Raw genomic sequence first — 15,940 nt, 5'->3', positions numbered from 1 at the left:
GTAGGTGACAAAACAGCTTTCTACTCCTTATTTCATTCCTGTTTCAGACAAGTGATGTAGGAACGTATGGACAGTACCACATTGATAAATGTTTGACAATGATGTGTCTCTTGTCTTTGAAAATGTTTCTATTCAGGAGGACTGGTCATCTGCAAACCTTTCAGTTGAACACTTGAAACTAAATCATGATCCCAGGATCTTAAATCGTTAGGCCATATGATTTAAGCATATAACAACTCAATGTGTTAGTTTGACTTATAGCAATTCCATTTTTACCACTCCAGGTGAACTTTAAATCAACAGAACAGTCTGAATAAAGCAGCAAATTAAACATAGCTGGGTGACACAAATGACCCTTGTGGCTGGTGAATGGACTTAAAATTTCCATGTATTTTATTGGAGAAGTTGCAAAACATGCTTCCTGTGGAAGCAAGAATCTGTGCACTCTGCTCTCCAGTGGGCATCCACAAAAAACACCAAACAGCAGCTGAACTCCTCAGGGACAGAGGGTTCAATTCTGCCAAGTAAACAAGTACCTTCAGTTCCCATTGAGAAACTTCTGGATGACACCACACATCGTTACCTTGCTTCGGCAACTCAGGAGTTGCAGTGTCTCTTCGCTGTTGATATATTATTTTTTCTATCTTTTCCATTGGCAAGTAATTTTTCACTTGCAGCATTTCAATGCATATGAAACTGTACACTAGCATGTACATATCTGACCACTGCAATACAGTTTAAGTTATACCAGCACTATATGCTGGCAGTCACTGCACAATCGATAATAAATATAGCTGGTTAAATAGAATGTAATATTTTTTTACTGAAAAATAAAATTTTGTCAAAATCAGAAATGCTTAACTGTGGTAAAAGAAATATTTCATTGTTGCACAATATGTGTAATGTGAATGTGTAAATCCAGTTGAATATTAAGGAAAAAAAAAAGTAAAAAGACATATCCTAAGCTAGCTAATATTTCCTTCTGAGGCAAAGGGGTAGATGTCTGCTTCTGCTAGTGGAGTTTAATTTTGAAGAATGTCAAAGTCATCTCTGCCCAAGGTTCCTTTCCTTTAGTTTACGCATTACAATTGCACTGGTTGTTTATTTGGAAGGTGGTCTGTGATAAATGAGCAGTAACAACACTGTTACTGCTTTAGCAAAGTCCTTCTCAGTCCTTATATTTCAGAGTTCAGGTGGAAACAAATGAGATTTGGATTAGAAAATGAAAGAAAACATAGAGATTTCTAACAGAGGAGTGATTTTTCCATACCCTACCGTGCACCCACCTCCCCCCAGGCCGGGATTCAAGGAGTCCATTTCATCCTAAGGGTTATTTTTGGGTTTGTTTTTAGTTTTGTTTCCATCTATACTGTTTTTTGGTCTGCTTTGTTCTATGAATGGGTACTTTGATTGATCATGAAAAAAGAACTGCAGTCATTATTCCAGTATTGACCTGATGCACTAATGGCACTGAAGGCCAGGTTTGAGATCATTAAACACTGAGTCTCTTAAATGGCTTACGATCTGTGTTTATCAATAAGACTAGGGAATGATTTAGCATCCAGATGTCCAAGTTTTGTTTGGATGTCTCTACATGGAACTGCATTACAGATTAACTCTTTTTGTAGCTATAAATATTGTACCCAGTAAAGTATTTATGTGAGACTAAATATTATTGTAAATGCGAAGTAAAATTGGATTTTTTTCAGCTTCTAAATTCAGAAGTTTTCTACATAACAAGAACTTATTTTGCCAGTGCAGTTTTAGTTCCTGAGCTGGAAGACAGGGACAGGGAGCAGAACGAAGTCCCCACAATCCAAGCAGAAGTGGTTAGTGACCTGTTGTATCACTTAGACACATACAAGTCTATGGGGCCAGATAGGAACCATCCAGCGGTACTGAGAAAGCTGGCGGAGGTGTTCACCAAACCACTTTCAATTATTTATGAGCTTGGATGAGCATACTTTTTGCTAGATAAAAAAACTGGCTGGATGGATGGGCCCAAAGAGTTGTGAATAGAGTCAAATCCAATTGGCAGCTGGTCACAAGTGATGTTCCGCAGGACTCAGTACTGGGGACAGTTCTATTTAATATCTTTATCAATGACCTGGACAAGGGGATAGAGTGTACCCTCAGTAAATTTGCAGATGACACCAAGTTGGGCAGAACTGTGAATTTGCTCAAGGGTAGGAAGGCTCCACAGAGGGATCTGGACCAGCTGGATCAATGGACTGAGGCCAGTTGTATGAGGTTCAACAAGGCTAAGTTCAGAGTCCTGTGCTTGGGTCACAACAACCCCATGCAGCACTACAGACTCAGGAAAAGGTGACTGGAAAGCTGCCTGGTAGAAAAGGACCTTAGGTGTTGGTCAACAGCTGGCTGAACATGAGCCAGCAGTGTGGCCAAGAAGACCAATGGCATCTTGGTATGCATCAAGAATAGTGTGGTCACCAGGACTAGGGAAGTGATTACTCCCTTGTAGTCAGCACTGGTGAGGCCCCATCTTGAGTATTGTGTTCAGTTTCAGGCCCCTCATTACAAGAGCAACATTGAGGTACTGGAGCATGTCCAAAGAAGAGCAACAAAGCTGCTGAAGGATATAGAGAACAAGTCCTGTGAGGAGGGGCTTAGGGAAGTGAAAAGGAGGCTCAGTGGGAGGAGGCTATAGCGAGGTGTGTTTCAGTTTCTTTTCCCAAGTAGCAAGGGTTAGGATGAAAAAGCCCCAAGTTCCACCAGAAGAGATTTAGCTTGGATATTAGGAAAAATTTCTTCGCTGAAAGGGTTATCAAGCATTGGAACCCAAGGAAGTGGTTGAGTCACCTTCCCTGAAGGTACTTAAAAGACATGTAGATGTGGCTACGTGCTCTAGTGGTGGACTTGCCAGTGTTACGTTTATGGTTGGACTGGTTGATCTTAAAGGTTTATTCTGACCTAAATGATTCTGTGATTCTTTAAGTGAGAGGTGCAGCAGCTCACCCTTGACCTGAGCCCATAGAGCTAGGTACTTCAAATATTGTTTTGTCCTCCAAATTTCTAACTGTTGCTCAATTTTATTAATATAATTTATTAATATTTCCTGGTAATGTCAGCTTTTATTTGAAAGGACTTGACCAATTAAATCAATTATATAGCTTACAATGATGTGTCCTTTGTTAGTCCATACTTGCAGGTTAGTTTGCAATAATTCTACCTTTTACTGTAGAACTGTAAACTCATTGGAATATACATTTTTTTTTTTTTAGAGAAGAATGGGAAGAGGTACCAGTATAATCAATATCCTTTCTTCCAAGCTCACCTAGATCTGAGTAAATCTTAACCTCACATTCGTGACCCAGTTAACAGCACTGAGATTTTCAAGAGGAACTTTCAAGTTTGGAAGTGTATGCATCATGAAATAATTTTTGTCTCAATCAGATTCAAAGTATAGTGGTTGATAAATGAGCTTGAACTCTAACTAAACCTACTTCCATCTAAATGTACTGACATAAAGCTAAATATTTTCATATGCTGTTTTTAATCATTCAGTTAGGCAATTGTAACTGTTAATGTGATCGTGTTCTCTGTAACAGTAATTTAAGGGAACCTGGAATGAGACTTCTCTTTTTAAGTTGTCTGTGTAGGAACTGTGGAATCAAACCTAGATGCAGTGAATTGCTTCATCCAGAAGAATTATGGACTGTTCTCCATTCAGTAGAATAACTATGTTAGTCATTTGTTTCATAATGCGGTTTCTTTTTTTTTGCTGGGGATTTTTTTTCCTTTGTAGGGCTTTTTTTTTTCCTTCCTTTTTTAATTCATAAATAGTTTAATATTTAAAATTAGAATGGTGGCTGTCTGTGCTCAGTTGCACAAGAAGTCAGATAGATGTTCACTGAAAATATGAAGACTTGCAGAAACCATTTGGACTTCGATTGAAAAGAACAGTTACAAGATCTGAGGAAGCACAACAATGAGATTTATAGCAGACATAGCTACAATAATAAAGCAAAAAGCCTTTTGTCAAGGGAGTGCTGAGCTTAATTATAACATGGTCTTATTACGAACAGTCAGATAAGTTGTGAGCATTAATTACAAAGAGAGAATTGCATAACGGTGTTTTCCTTTAATTATCTGAGTTATAAAACTCTGTCATGGGATGTTTAACGAAGCTGTCTCTTTGTATCAGATGGCATGTAACAGAAGCTTGTGCTGTTTCTTAAGTTATAATGTTTGGGTATCAGTATAGTCATTGACACAGGACAACGGTGTGTAAGTCTGTGGTTGGTGGTGCAATTAGCATGGTTCTAGTTCAGTTTGTTTAATTGTCTCCAAGTTTATGCTATATGTCTGGCAGAGGTTTCTGGAAACACCGTCATTCTTCTGCTGATCAATTTCCCATCCACTCCAATACGTCCTGTTTCCAAATCAAATACAGGCATGCAAGCTCCCAATATTCTCCCTTCTAACTATCACAGGAAAAAGTCATTTGATCTTCATGGAAAATTAATGCAAAGGAAAAGAAGCATAGCTGAAACAAATATGCTTTTAAATCATGCTGAATTGCTGTGACATACCTCTGTCATACTGATCCATCTCTGCTGACTTGTTGCTAAGGAAAACTTAGTGAAAGTTCTCGGATTTTTTTGTGTGTGTCTAGGCTTCTTGTCCCATCTTTAATAGAAGCACGTCTAAATCACTTTTACATAACATACGCAGCCTTGAACATACAACTACGTATACAAATGCAAAATTTGTGGATTTTTTCTTTATTTTGCACAGACTAACAGCACTTAACAATTTCTGAGCTGAAGATTGCTACTCATGATTTTGTCAAAATTTGTTCTTTCAGGCTGTACAGAGATTTGCAGCAGTTCTACTCTTTTACCGTAAGTGCCTTGTACTCCTAAACAGTCCCAGAAGTCCCAAAGGATCAAGGTTATATCTTTCTCAATAGATCTTGAATTTAGCTTGAATATGTTTTTTGTCTTAAAAAAAAAATTCCTTCCAGTAATCTAGTACTATCAGCCATCCTTAATAAAATCACTTAATATTCAGGCTGATGTGCTGAAAGAACAATATGGAATTCAACATCTTCTTTTATTATTATGGAAGTATCTCCATCTACACAAAGATATGACAAAATATACAAACTAATAAATCTGTGTCACTCATTGCAACACTCCTGCTGTAAGTTCAAAGATATGCAAAAGTGCTGTTCTTAGGTTTCTAATAAATTACACTGAATAAAATGTCATTCTTCCTACTCTGGATTTTAAGATCTAGCTAGCTATTATTGAAGATCACCAAAATAAATTCTGAGTTTGTTATTTGTCTCACACTAAGGCCTGAAGTATATCCATTTCACCTTTGGTTCCTGTTCTTTGAAATATTTTTGTGGTGCATTATGTGTACTAGGAATAACAAGCGATGTTAAAGACTCCAAGCTATGAAAATAAATTATAGAAGTAAATAAACTTCAAAATAAACTTTTAACTAGAATATTTAATTTTTTTTTATTTGCTTTGTATAATAGGGAATTGTTATTTATCACTCGTCAGTATTACTGAAGAATTCAATGAAACAAATGATTGTTGGGCAAAATTTTGTTGCTTGATCCTTAAACATTAAAAGCAATTTTTTCAATAAATTATATAAATATGTCTTTTAGTCTACTAATTTGAGATTGCAGACGTATCTTTCATCATTTGATTTAAACTTCAAGCTCCAGAAAAACAGAAAATATAATTCTGGTTCTATTTTCCTGAAGCTTATTTTGATGCAAATGACAGCAGAGTTTGACCATCTTCAATTTTCCATAAAATCATGATATACTTGGTAAACTCTGGTGTATTCCTGTTCATAATGATATTCAAACACTCCTGCACTCTGACAACATCCTCCCTGCCCTTTCTGTCCTTTAAGTGTTTTATATTCTGCCTTATGCAATTCACATTAGAATTAAAAAAAAAAAAAGTCTTTACATCACATAATTGTATCTTAAACAATAAGAAACCCTGGAGTAAATTAATTTGATAGCCACAGATGCATTTGGAATGTATGATCTGCAGGTCTTACACTATAACACCATCATTAAACTGCACTGCAAGCATATGATTTTAATTCTTTTGACAGTGTTGGGATTTAGTTTTGTGTTGACAGGGGGAGCAGTATGTCAGTGCATGAATGGTAATGATACTTATTCCCTAGTTAGGCAAATAAAAATGACAGGCTAAGTCAAGCACTGCACTGAACCAAAATACTTTTTTAAATCGCATTATTTGGTAAAGGAGAAAAGTCTGTTTTAATATAGCAATCATTTATTGAAAGACTTTAATGAGACTGAAGCAAAAGGTGAGTAACTGAAGCAAAGTCTTAAGAGCAAATTGATCATTTAAAAACCTCAGGGTTGTCTTTAAAATAATGAGATCTTAACAATATCAACCATAGTGGGATAAATAAAGAGTAATATAGCTGAAATTGTTGGAATTTCATAGTTGTAGAACTTGTGTCACAGTTAAGGTTAAACCAAACCTTTTCTTTTTTTTCAATTTTAGTTTATTAATTCTGTACATCCCTTTCGCATTCATTAATAATATATCATTATATGAGGATTAGGCGTATCAACCTGAGTTTTCAACTTAAAAAGTTCATTTTTTTTTCTTTAAATTTATTAATATTTGTCAAGGGATTCTGGGTTAGTTAATACTATTTTTCCTTTAATACACACACATGCATCCACATGCACATAATTCTGAAAAATGAGAGGTCTAGTCTTGGGACTAGACTGCTCCTAAGCTCCCTCTAGCAAGCTGTAAGGTAAACAATCCTTAATAAGCAACTGGCAAAAAATATTTCTCTTCCCTCAACGTGAAATGTAGACAGATTCTTCCCATCAACCTTTTTGTTTGTTTATTTTTTCACTTCAAGGTAAGGAAACACAGGCAAGAAAAATGGTATGAGAACTTCATAAATTAACTGGAAGGAGTCTTCATGCCAAGTTAAAAAGACTGTAAAGTGCTAGACCTGTTGATGTAAGCTGAAGGTGAGAGTTTAAGGTACAAAAGTTACAAAGACATTTTAGCAAGGGATAGAAAAGAGCTATTAGGTGGCAAGATTTTCCAAAGATTTGAATTCAAATTAGAAGATCATTTTTTGTTGATTGATGTCCATCTCAATACACTGTTCTTGACTTTATCATACATGCTAGTTGCATCTTAAATACACTGAAAAAATATAAAGCGCATTAAGTTAAAACATGATGGTAAATCTTTCTTGTCCTTGTTTCATACCGAAATACAGTGGGGCTCTGGAAGGCAGCTGAGAGTCCTTTTGAATGAACTTTTTTTTCCTGTACGCTGAAAAAAACCACCAAAACAACACAACAAAAAACAAACAAACAAACAAACACACACAAAAAAACAACCAACCAAACAAAAAAGCAATAAAACAAAAGACAAATAATTCTATGTTCCATGTAGCCCCAGAGTGTCCCTCAATTCTACTTTTAAGGATTCACTTGCAAAATTATGTAAAATAAATGCATTTGATTGTTGACAAATATCAGCTTCAGCTTATTAAGAGCATACAGAGGTTGACTTTTCTTATGACACGGTTGTGTCTGTTGAGACTGCAGAGGAGTCTGAGTGGCAGAATAATATAGCATCTTTGAAATTTCTCCAAGACTTTCGCGTTCATCAGCAGTCTTTGCTCAATTGGTTGTTTTATTGTGCTAACAGCCATCTCAGGGGCATTTTTGGTAAATAATTCTTTGGTATGCAATGAGGCAAGCTGTATGTAGCCATGAGGACCCATCATATGAAAGTGTTCTGTGGACACTTAGACTTGGTTTCATTTCAGATTAATGATCTAAAAACAGAAGTTGCATTCTTGTTTGCAGGCAATTCGGACTTCATTTTTTAAATGTACACCCAGTTGTGCCTTCCTATGAAGCTAAAGGAAGTATTATGTTGAATGATATAGAATTCAGACTGTAATTCAAGTTTTCCTTTTGTGTTCTTCTACAGATAGTAACTTCATCCTTGCAAATGCTCAGGTGGCTAAAGGATTCCCTATTGTTTACTGCTCAGATGGCTTCTGTGAGCTTGCTGGATTTGCACGAACTGAAGTCATGCAGAAGAGCTGCAGCTGTAAATTTTTACTTGGTGGTGAAACAAATGAGCAGATGATTCTTCAAATCGAGAAATCATTGGAGGAAAAGGTAGAATTCAAGGGAGAAATCATGTTCTATAAGAAGAATGGTAAGTTGTTTTTTCCTGTTTTGTTCACCCCAAAGAATAAATACTAATGCATATAATATACAGTATGCATTTCTGTGTAATGTTTTTATATGCCTATAGTCAGACCTAGAGTAATAGATTTTAATAAAGACAGCTGGGTACACATTGTGACTACCTTTATATTAGTGTTACTGATTTTATATAACTATACAAGTTACAAAGCTGCATAGAAGGAACTGAGGGTCTTAAGCTGTATTGTGAGATACTGTGCTATCTGCACTGACACTGTTTTCTAATTTTTCTTATACTGAAATTGTTACCCCTGATTGCTGAAACTGTAATTCAAACATTGATATTAATAATCACCATAAGGAAGACAGTGGTTGAATACAATAATAATGATTTTCGGAAACTATAACTATTATAAAATTTATACTTAATTATGACTTCAGTAAATTTTACATTGCACTGCCAAAGCTTTCACTCCTATGATCAGGCATTTATAATTTCATAGTCAAGATGAGTGAGCAATGGAAGAAAGTAGCCTACAATACATACTCATCAGCTTCTTTCATTTATATCAGGTTAGAATTTCTAAGCATATGTTTAGGTTATGTGCTTTCCTCATAGATCCTACTTATGTTTCTGCTAATGAAACATTTTCCCCTTGAGTATTATTCCTGTTGAATTAAATATTTTTAAAAGTTATTTTTTGAGAGTAAAAGGGACATACTGACAAGATAGTCAATGATTTAGAGTGTTAAGAGAAGGCAGCTTTACTTTCCCTCACTTGGACATAAGAGGGAAAGGTTGCTTAGCTGGCTTGTGTTGATGACTGCTGTTTTTCACAGTATGAAATTTTGAAGTTATTCTGAAGATGCAGCTAAAATCTTCCTTCTCTTATCTTTCTAGGTGTGGTTGTTGTTATTTTTTAGCAGTTAGAAGAGATTCCTATAGTACCTTGAACTCATGTTTCAGGAAGGTTGTTTGAATAAAGTAGTTTCAAATCTGTAAATCATGTCTGTATGAATGGAAAAATAACCTTAATCCAGAAAAATAAGAACTCTTTTTCTCCAGTATTGTATAGTGATGAGTGGGCACAGTGAGAGGAGATTTCAATTAATCTAAATGAAAGATGTAAAGCAAACATACTCTTTTCACTGCTTGATCCTGAATGATAAATTGTGATTCCTTTTCACTTCAAAGAGGTGCCTCAAATGTATAACAGGTATGATTAATACAGGCAGAAAGAAAAATTTCAGGTCAGTTTGCTTATCAACGATTTAGCTGAACCACAGATAAATAGATATAGAGAAATTGTTTAGGATGAAAGAATTCCCACCATAACCTCTTACTTGCATCCCTGTGTACAATTTGACTGGAAGCCGTTTCAAGACATTTTCTGAATATGAGTAAATTTCCCAGACTACCTATTATATTTTTCATTTTCATGTATTCCTGTACTATTGGGAAACAGAAATGAATAGGTATTAAAATAACATGAGACTGTTCTTGAATAAAAGAAAGAAAAAAAATTATCTTAAAAACTAGCCTTGTCTTTTTCAGCAGAGCTACAAAGTGTGGGCATCAAATTTTATAAATCATTCATTTTAGCTAAATGTTTCGGATCTGCTGTGTTTTGGGGTTTTTTCAGAAGAGAAATTGAGCTTCTAAAGCAGTTAAGCTTAGTCAACATTGGCAGGGGGAAAAAAAAAAAAAAAAGAGGCCTTGTTGCAGAAACATGTTTTTAAAATATTTTAAGACACAAGAACTTTGGGAATAATGGCCCCGAATCATAGAATGTCCTGAGCTGGGACCCACAAGGATCATAGAGTCCAACTCCCTTCCCTACATATGACAACCCCACTGTTCACACCATGTGTCTGAGGGCGTTGTCCAGTCTCTTCTTAAACACTGTCAGGCTTGGGGCCGTGACACCTCCCTGGGGAGCCTGTTCCAGTACTCCACCACCCTCTGGGTGAAGAACCTTTTCCTAATGTCCAACATAAGCCTCCCCTGACACATCTTCCTGCCATTCCCTGGGGTTCTGTCATTGGTCACCAAAGAGAAGAGATCAACACTTACCCTTTCTCATCCTGTTGTGAGGAAGCTGTAGACTGCAATGAGATCTCCCCTTAGCCTCCTCTTCTCCAGGCTGAACAAACTAAACGACTTTAGCCACTCCTCATACAGCTTCCCCTCAAAACCCTTCACCAACTTCATAGTCATCTTTTGGACACTCTCTAGCAGCTTAATATCTTTTTTTTTATCCCGTGACCCCGAAAACTGCACACAGTGCTCCAGGTGAGGTCACACCAGTGCAGAGCAGAGTGGGACAATGACCTCCCTCACCTGGCTGGCAATGCTGTGCTTGATGCACCCCAAGACACAGTTGGCCCTCTTGGCTGTCAGGGCACACTGTTGGCCCGTGTTCATCTTGCCATCAACTTGCCATTGTTGAACTTCATGTAGTTGGTGATTGTCCAGTTCTCCAGTTTGTCCATATCCCTCTGCAGGGCCTTTCTGTCCTCAAGAGTGTTGGTAGCTCCTCACAGTTTTGTGTTATCGGCAAACTTAGTAATTCCTGAAGTCCTGAGTCTTAGTTATTTATTAAAGACATCGAAGAGTGCTGGCCCTAAGATGGATCCCTGCAGAACCCCACTAGTGACTGGTTGCCAGCCCAACATAACCCCGTTTACTAGAACCATCTGAGCCCGGCCCATCAGCCAATTGCTTACCCACTGCATTGTGTGCTTACCCAGCTGTGTGTTGGACATCTTGTCAAGGAGAATACTGTGAGTGACAGCACCAAAGGCTTTCCTGAAAACCAAAAAGATCACATTGACAGGCTTCCCTTGGTCAGCTAGGTGGGTAACCTTGTCATAGAACAAGCAAGACTTGCCTCCCATGAAAACACACTGCCTGTGACCAATGACTGCGTTGTCATTCAGATGTTTTTCAATACCTCCCAGAAAAATCTTCTCCATAATTTTGCCAGGAATAGAAGTGAGGCTGACTGCATAGATATCTCCAGGCTTACCTGATGTTGAAAATAATTGTCAATTGGGCTACTGCCCATTGTAGTGCCAAGAACATTGTAATGCCAAGAACACAGGTTAATGAAAGACAAGTAACTAGCAATATCTACTTGTCATAGGGTTACATTTGTGTCTTGTTAGGACTTTGGGGTGTCAAAGTGAAACTAGATATCTGGTTTTAGTCCAATATTTAGAGGTACAGCCTTGCTCTGTAGTCCTAGCTACAAGACCAAATGAACAATTTCAGAGATAACTTCAGGTATAGAAGTTCAGCTTCAGGGATAATTCTGAGATCAGAGAATAGACTGAAATGTCCTTAACATACTTCTTAAAAGCTTAATAATGAGTACAACTTTATGATGAGAAATGACTATGAGGGAAATAGATGTATGAAGACAATAACTTATTCTTGGTTTCTTCTTCTGGATTTGATGTAAAATGTAGAACCTAGAAACCTGTAAATCATATTCCTCCTCCCTGCCCCCTGCCACCCCCACGCTTGTCTCCTCTTCTGAGATAGAAATTCAAGCTTCCGAAATTGAATATGGGTTGATTTTTTTAATTGCCACATTTTTCAGTATTTTGTATTTTATTTAAACTCAGTTTAAAACTGATATTGTTTTTTATCATGAAATTAGACTGTTCATTCTAAACAAGTAGTGATTCAAGCTTGGGACTTAAAACTCATACTAGTTTTGATCTGAATTTAGTAAGCTTGAATAAGGGGCCTTTCACAGTTACTTATCCATCATTTAAGAGTTCACATAGCACTTATACTCAGTAACTGTTAGTTAAAGGAATTATTATTATAACTAAAGCAACTCCAGCAACCCACATACAATTTCATGGAAGTTCCAAACTGCTCTGAGTTGACACTGCCGTGTGTAAGAGTGGTGTGCAAGGAGTTGGGTAGGGAGATGAGTAAAATGGATTACCTGTCTGTGGGGTGAAATGCAGGATTTCATTTTCTTTGTCATTTGGGTTTGGATCTTAGCAGAAGGGGAATCTTCAACAGTTGTACTCTGAACAAACTAGAAAACAATCCTCCTGGAATGACTAGAATTAGAATGATTAGGAACTTTTCTCTATGTGTGTTTTCCTTTTGGCATTTTACCAAATCTTTGACATAGGATAAACTGGCTGCACCTTCTCATTCAGGATATTTTCTGCCATGTTAACACAGAGTAGTATTAGAACTGTGACACCAACAACAACAAGTTCAGAAAGAAACGTCTTTTAAAAATCCCACTCAAAATACACTTTTCATCATATTTCAGTTTTCGGTTTGATTCCTCATTCAGTTTCTAACTTTTTATTCATCAGAGCTGTATTGGGTTATTGAAGACAAACAGAAAAGGAAACTATTAAAAGACAAGGATTTTTATGATTGTTGACTTCTTCAGGAAGTTTTAAAATTATATAGCTTAGGAGCTGATTTTTTAAATTATTTTTTCTTTTATTAATTCTAGCTTTCTTCAAAACATCTGCAACAAATTAAGTTGTCAATTATGATAACTGAATGCAAACTACCCTTTTTGAATTCAAGTGAGTTATGAGAAAATAACTCACTCACTGGATCTCTTTCTTTGAGTCATCTAAAAGCAGATGGACACTATGCTGAGGAACTATGTTTACACTAACCCTGCTTTTTCTCCCTGCCAGACCACTGCAGAAATCTATCAACAGCAAGTACATGTAGTTAAATAAGGTATTCACAGTCCCCCAGACTGAACTACAAACAAGCAGCACTGTGGACTTTTTCCATTTCTGTTGCAGCCTAAGAGGATACTACAATAAACCCTATAATAATTTACTTAGTCAAGTCTAAGCTCTCCAAGGTCATACGCTGGTTCCCTTATGATCCCATCAGACTCATTTTCTATGTCTCAAAACTGATTTTGTACTATTTAAAGAGATCTGTTCTTACACACACCTTCTTAAGACCTGTGGTAGTCCTACAACCTTCCTTCATCATAAGGAAATTGGCCTCTTTCTGTGTATGTGTAAATTGTGTGAAATGCTATGTAATCAGTGATAGCCACTTCTGATTTATGGACATTTGAGAAGCTTCCACTTGGTATTCATTATATCTGCGCACCACAGCAAAAGGCATGTTTGTGCAGGCTTCTGTGGGCAACGAAAAATCCCTGGTGTAAGAGGACTGGAGTGAGTGGGTGTTGCTGGGACCACCATTACAAGTTACCTTAAGACTTGGCTCCAAGCAGAGCTTGTTTTGTATGTGATAGACCATGGGGACTCAAGGGGTGCCTTGTCATCTTCTACATGTAAACTGATTTAAACTCTTTCTGAGGTATGTCTTAGGCATGTGCCTTGTAGTTCTTGGTCCAAGAAGATTTGGTAAAGACAGGCAGGATGCAGGTGTGGGTTGGGTTGGGTTGGGTTGGGTTGGGTTGGGTTGGGTTTGGTTTGGTTTGGTTTGGTTTGGTTTGGTTTGGTTTGGTTTGGTTTGGTTTGGTTTGGTTTGGTTTGGTTTGTAGGGGTTTTTGTTGTTTGTTTTTGGGGGGTTTATTGAGTGGTGGTTGTTGTTTGTTGTTTTGTTTGGGGAATTTTTGTTTGGTTGCTTGGGTGTATTAAGAGTCATATGAGTATATAATTATAAAGAAATTTAAAGAAAATCAACTTCCTTTAAAATGAAACAAAATTTAGCTTTCTTAAAGCTTTCCTACTCTACAAAAAGTATTTTGCTCACTGCAGAAATTATATCCCTTTTTTCCATCAAGAAGTTTAGAAACCTACTTTTACTTGTTTTCTGAAAATATCCTGTAGCATTTTGAGACACAGGAGTTGTATGGTACCTTTTCAATATGAACTGACCCCCTGTTTCAACAAATCTTCTGAAATCCACCATGTGTTTGGGAAATGTTAAGCCCAGAAGTTAGAGAAGAGGCATTTATTAGAATTTTGTAATTGGAAAAAAATAGAAAAAAGATTTTGTACAGAAGCATCGATTTTTCTAGTGATGCCTAATTACTACCATAGACGAAGTCTCATGACAAGTTGCTTGGCAGGATAGTTCATAGCAACATGACCTCACTATTGTTCCACTGCTGCTTTGCCTTAAAAACGTGGCTTTAAAAATAAGAAAGCTAAAAAGCTTTTGTGGTTGGTTTGCTCACATTATCTAAATTATACTACAAAATACAGGAGGAGGGGAATAAAAAGAACAAGCAATACTGAAAAATTAACCTGATGGTAATATCTAATTGCAGTAACATGAGCCGTAAACAATAATTTGTATCTTTATAAAAGCATCATTTTTTTTTTCTTTTTTCCTTTCCTTTTTTCTTTTTTTTTTTTCTTTTTTATTTTTCTTTTTTTCCCCTCCCCTTCCATATAGCTCAGTAGGCATTAGGAATTTTCACTGAACTTTGAAAAACCTTTCTCTTAAAAAGCAATATAGTTGTGGATGTAGACAGAAGGCATGTCATTATTTTCCTCTGTTTCACAACAGAAAAAGGAATTTTGACCTCCTTTTCTGTCAAAACACTTTGCTTGATTGACTCATAGCCTCTGATGAAAGGTAATGTGTAGCCTTGAAGTGTACAGGTGTTTTCGAGACAGTTCCAGCTTCTGCAGCAGAAGAGAAAGATGGGGCAGATGGCTCTGAAGAGCTTCAGGAGAAGCAGTCATTGAAAGCCTGTGAGGACAAAAAACAAGGGGGTGAACTTCAGTTAGAAGAAAAAAAAAAAAGGCAGTAAAATTCTTTCTATGCAATGTGATCTAAAACATCTGAGATCTTTTGCTGTAATATGATGAGGCTTCAACCAGACTACTGCTTACTAACCGACAGTGCTGAGACTTTGTTTTGGTGACACTCATGGTGACATTGGCTAATGGCTTTCAATAGCAACACAATTTATTAAAAGTGTAATTCACTGAAAAAAAGATTTGTTCTCCTAGAAGCACACTGATAAGTAAATAAATCCGTATGAGAGTTTCCTGCTGCTTACTCCATTGTCACAAAGTGATGGGCTCTTCATTGCTTACAGATGTGTAGAGATAAGTGTTTCCAACACAGGCACACTGGGTTTCCAGCTGCAGTTAATATGAATGGCTGTTTATAATCCTATATACACTTTTAATTTTTTTTTAAGATATATTTTATTACTCTACGTTTTATACATCCATTTTTAGGAAGATATGTAGAAATTTATTTTGTAGTGGAATGTTTGTACTACATCGAATCAGTCACTGTTCTCTTCAAATTTTCTCCCAATTTTATGGTCACTCTGAGGCTGCTGATAGGCTTTTATGAGCTTTAAATCAGGTGTTAGCTCCAAGGTGACTTGTGTCACCATGCTTCACCATGAGTTAGACTCTTCTTTGGTTAAAGAAAGATCAAATTACAAGTTCTCCTGATGACTACTTGCCTCTCTTCTGCTGACATTTCCGTACTTTGTTCATGATCCACAAATCCCTGTTCTGGATCATGGTGCAGACTAATTGCGAACTCCTGTACTGACAAGTGCAATGACTTCTTGCATTAGCTCCACTTTTTTTGGAAGAGTAGCAGGCACTTCATGTTAGCACTATCTCTTAAACCCTCTCACTGATTCAGCTAAAGGAATTGCAAAAGCCGACTGACTTTGTAGAGCAGTTAAGTAATTAAAAGGTTAAAACCTACCACGACCAGCTGATGGGGTTACTGTAGTTCTTTTCAGCCAG

At 36.8% G+C, this 15,940-nt stretch overlaps 1 protein-coding gene across 1 annotated transcript in view; it reads left to right on the top strand.

Annotated features, from left to right (window-relative positions):
* KCNH8 (potassium voltage-gated channel subfamily H member 8) overlaps positions 1-15,940 on the top strand; it is a 190,592-nt gene that overhangs the window by 60,076 nt on the left and 114,576 nt on the right. The window contains exon 2 of the mRNA XM_065831438.2: positions 8,004-8,237. Within this exon, the coding sequence (XP_065687510.1) occupies positions 8,004-8,237 (234 nt within the window). The remainder of the gene's footprint in view (positions 1-8,003; positions 8,238-15,940) is intronic.

Source organism: Patagioenas fasciata, chromosome 2, assembly GCF_037038585.1.
Source record: "Patagioenas fasciata isolate bPatFas1 chromosome 2, bPatFas1.hap1, whole genome shotgun sequence".
Lineage (NCBI taxonomy): Eukaryota > Metazoa > Chordata > Aves > Columbiformes > Columbidae > Patagioenas > Patagioenas fasciata.
The sequence above is the reverse complement of the archived record's forward strand: the minus strand, read 5'-3'. Positions and strand labels throughout refer to the sequence as shown.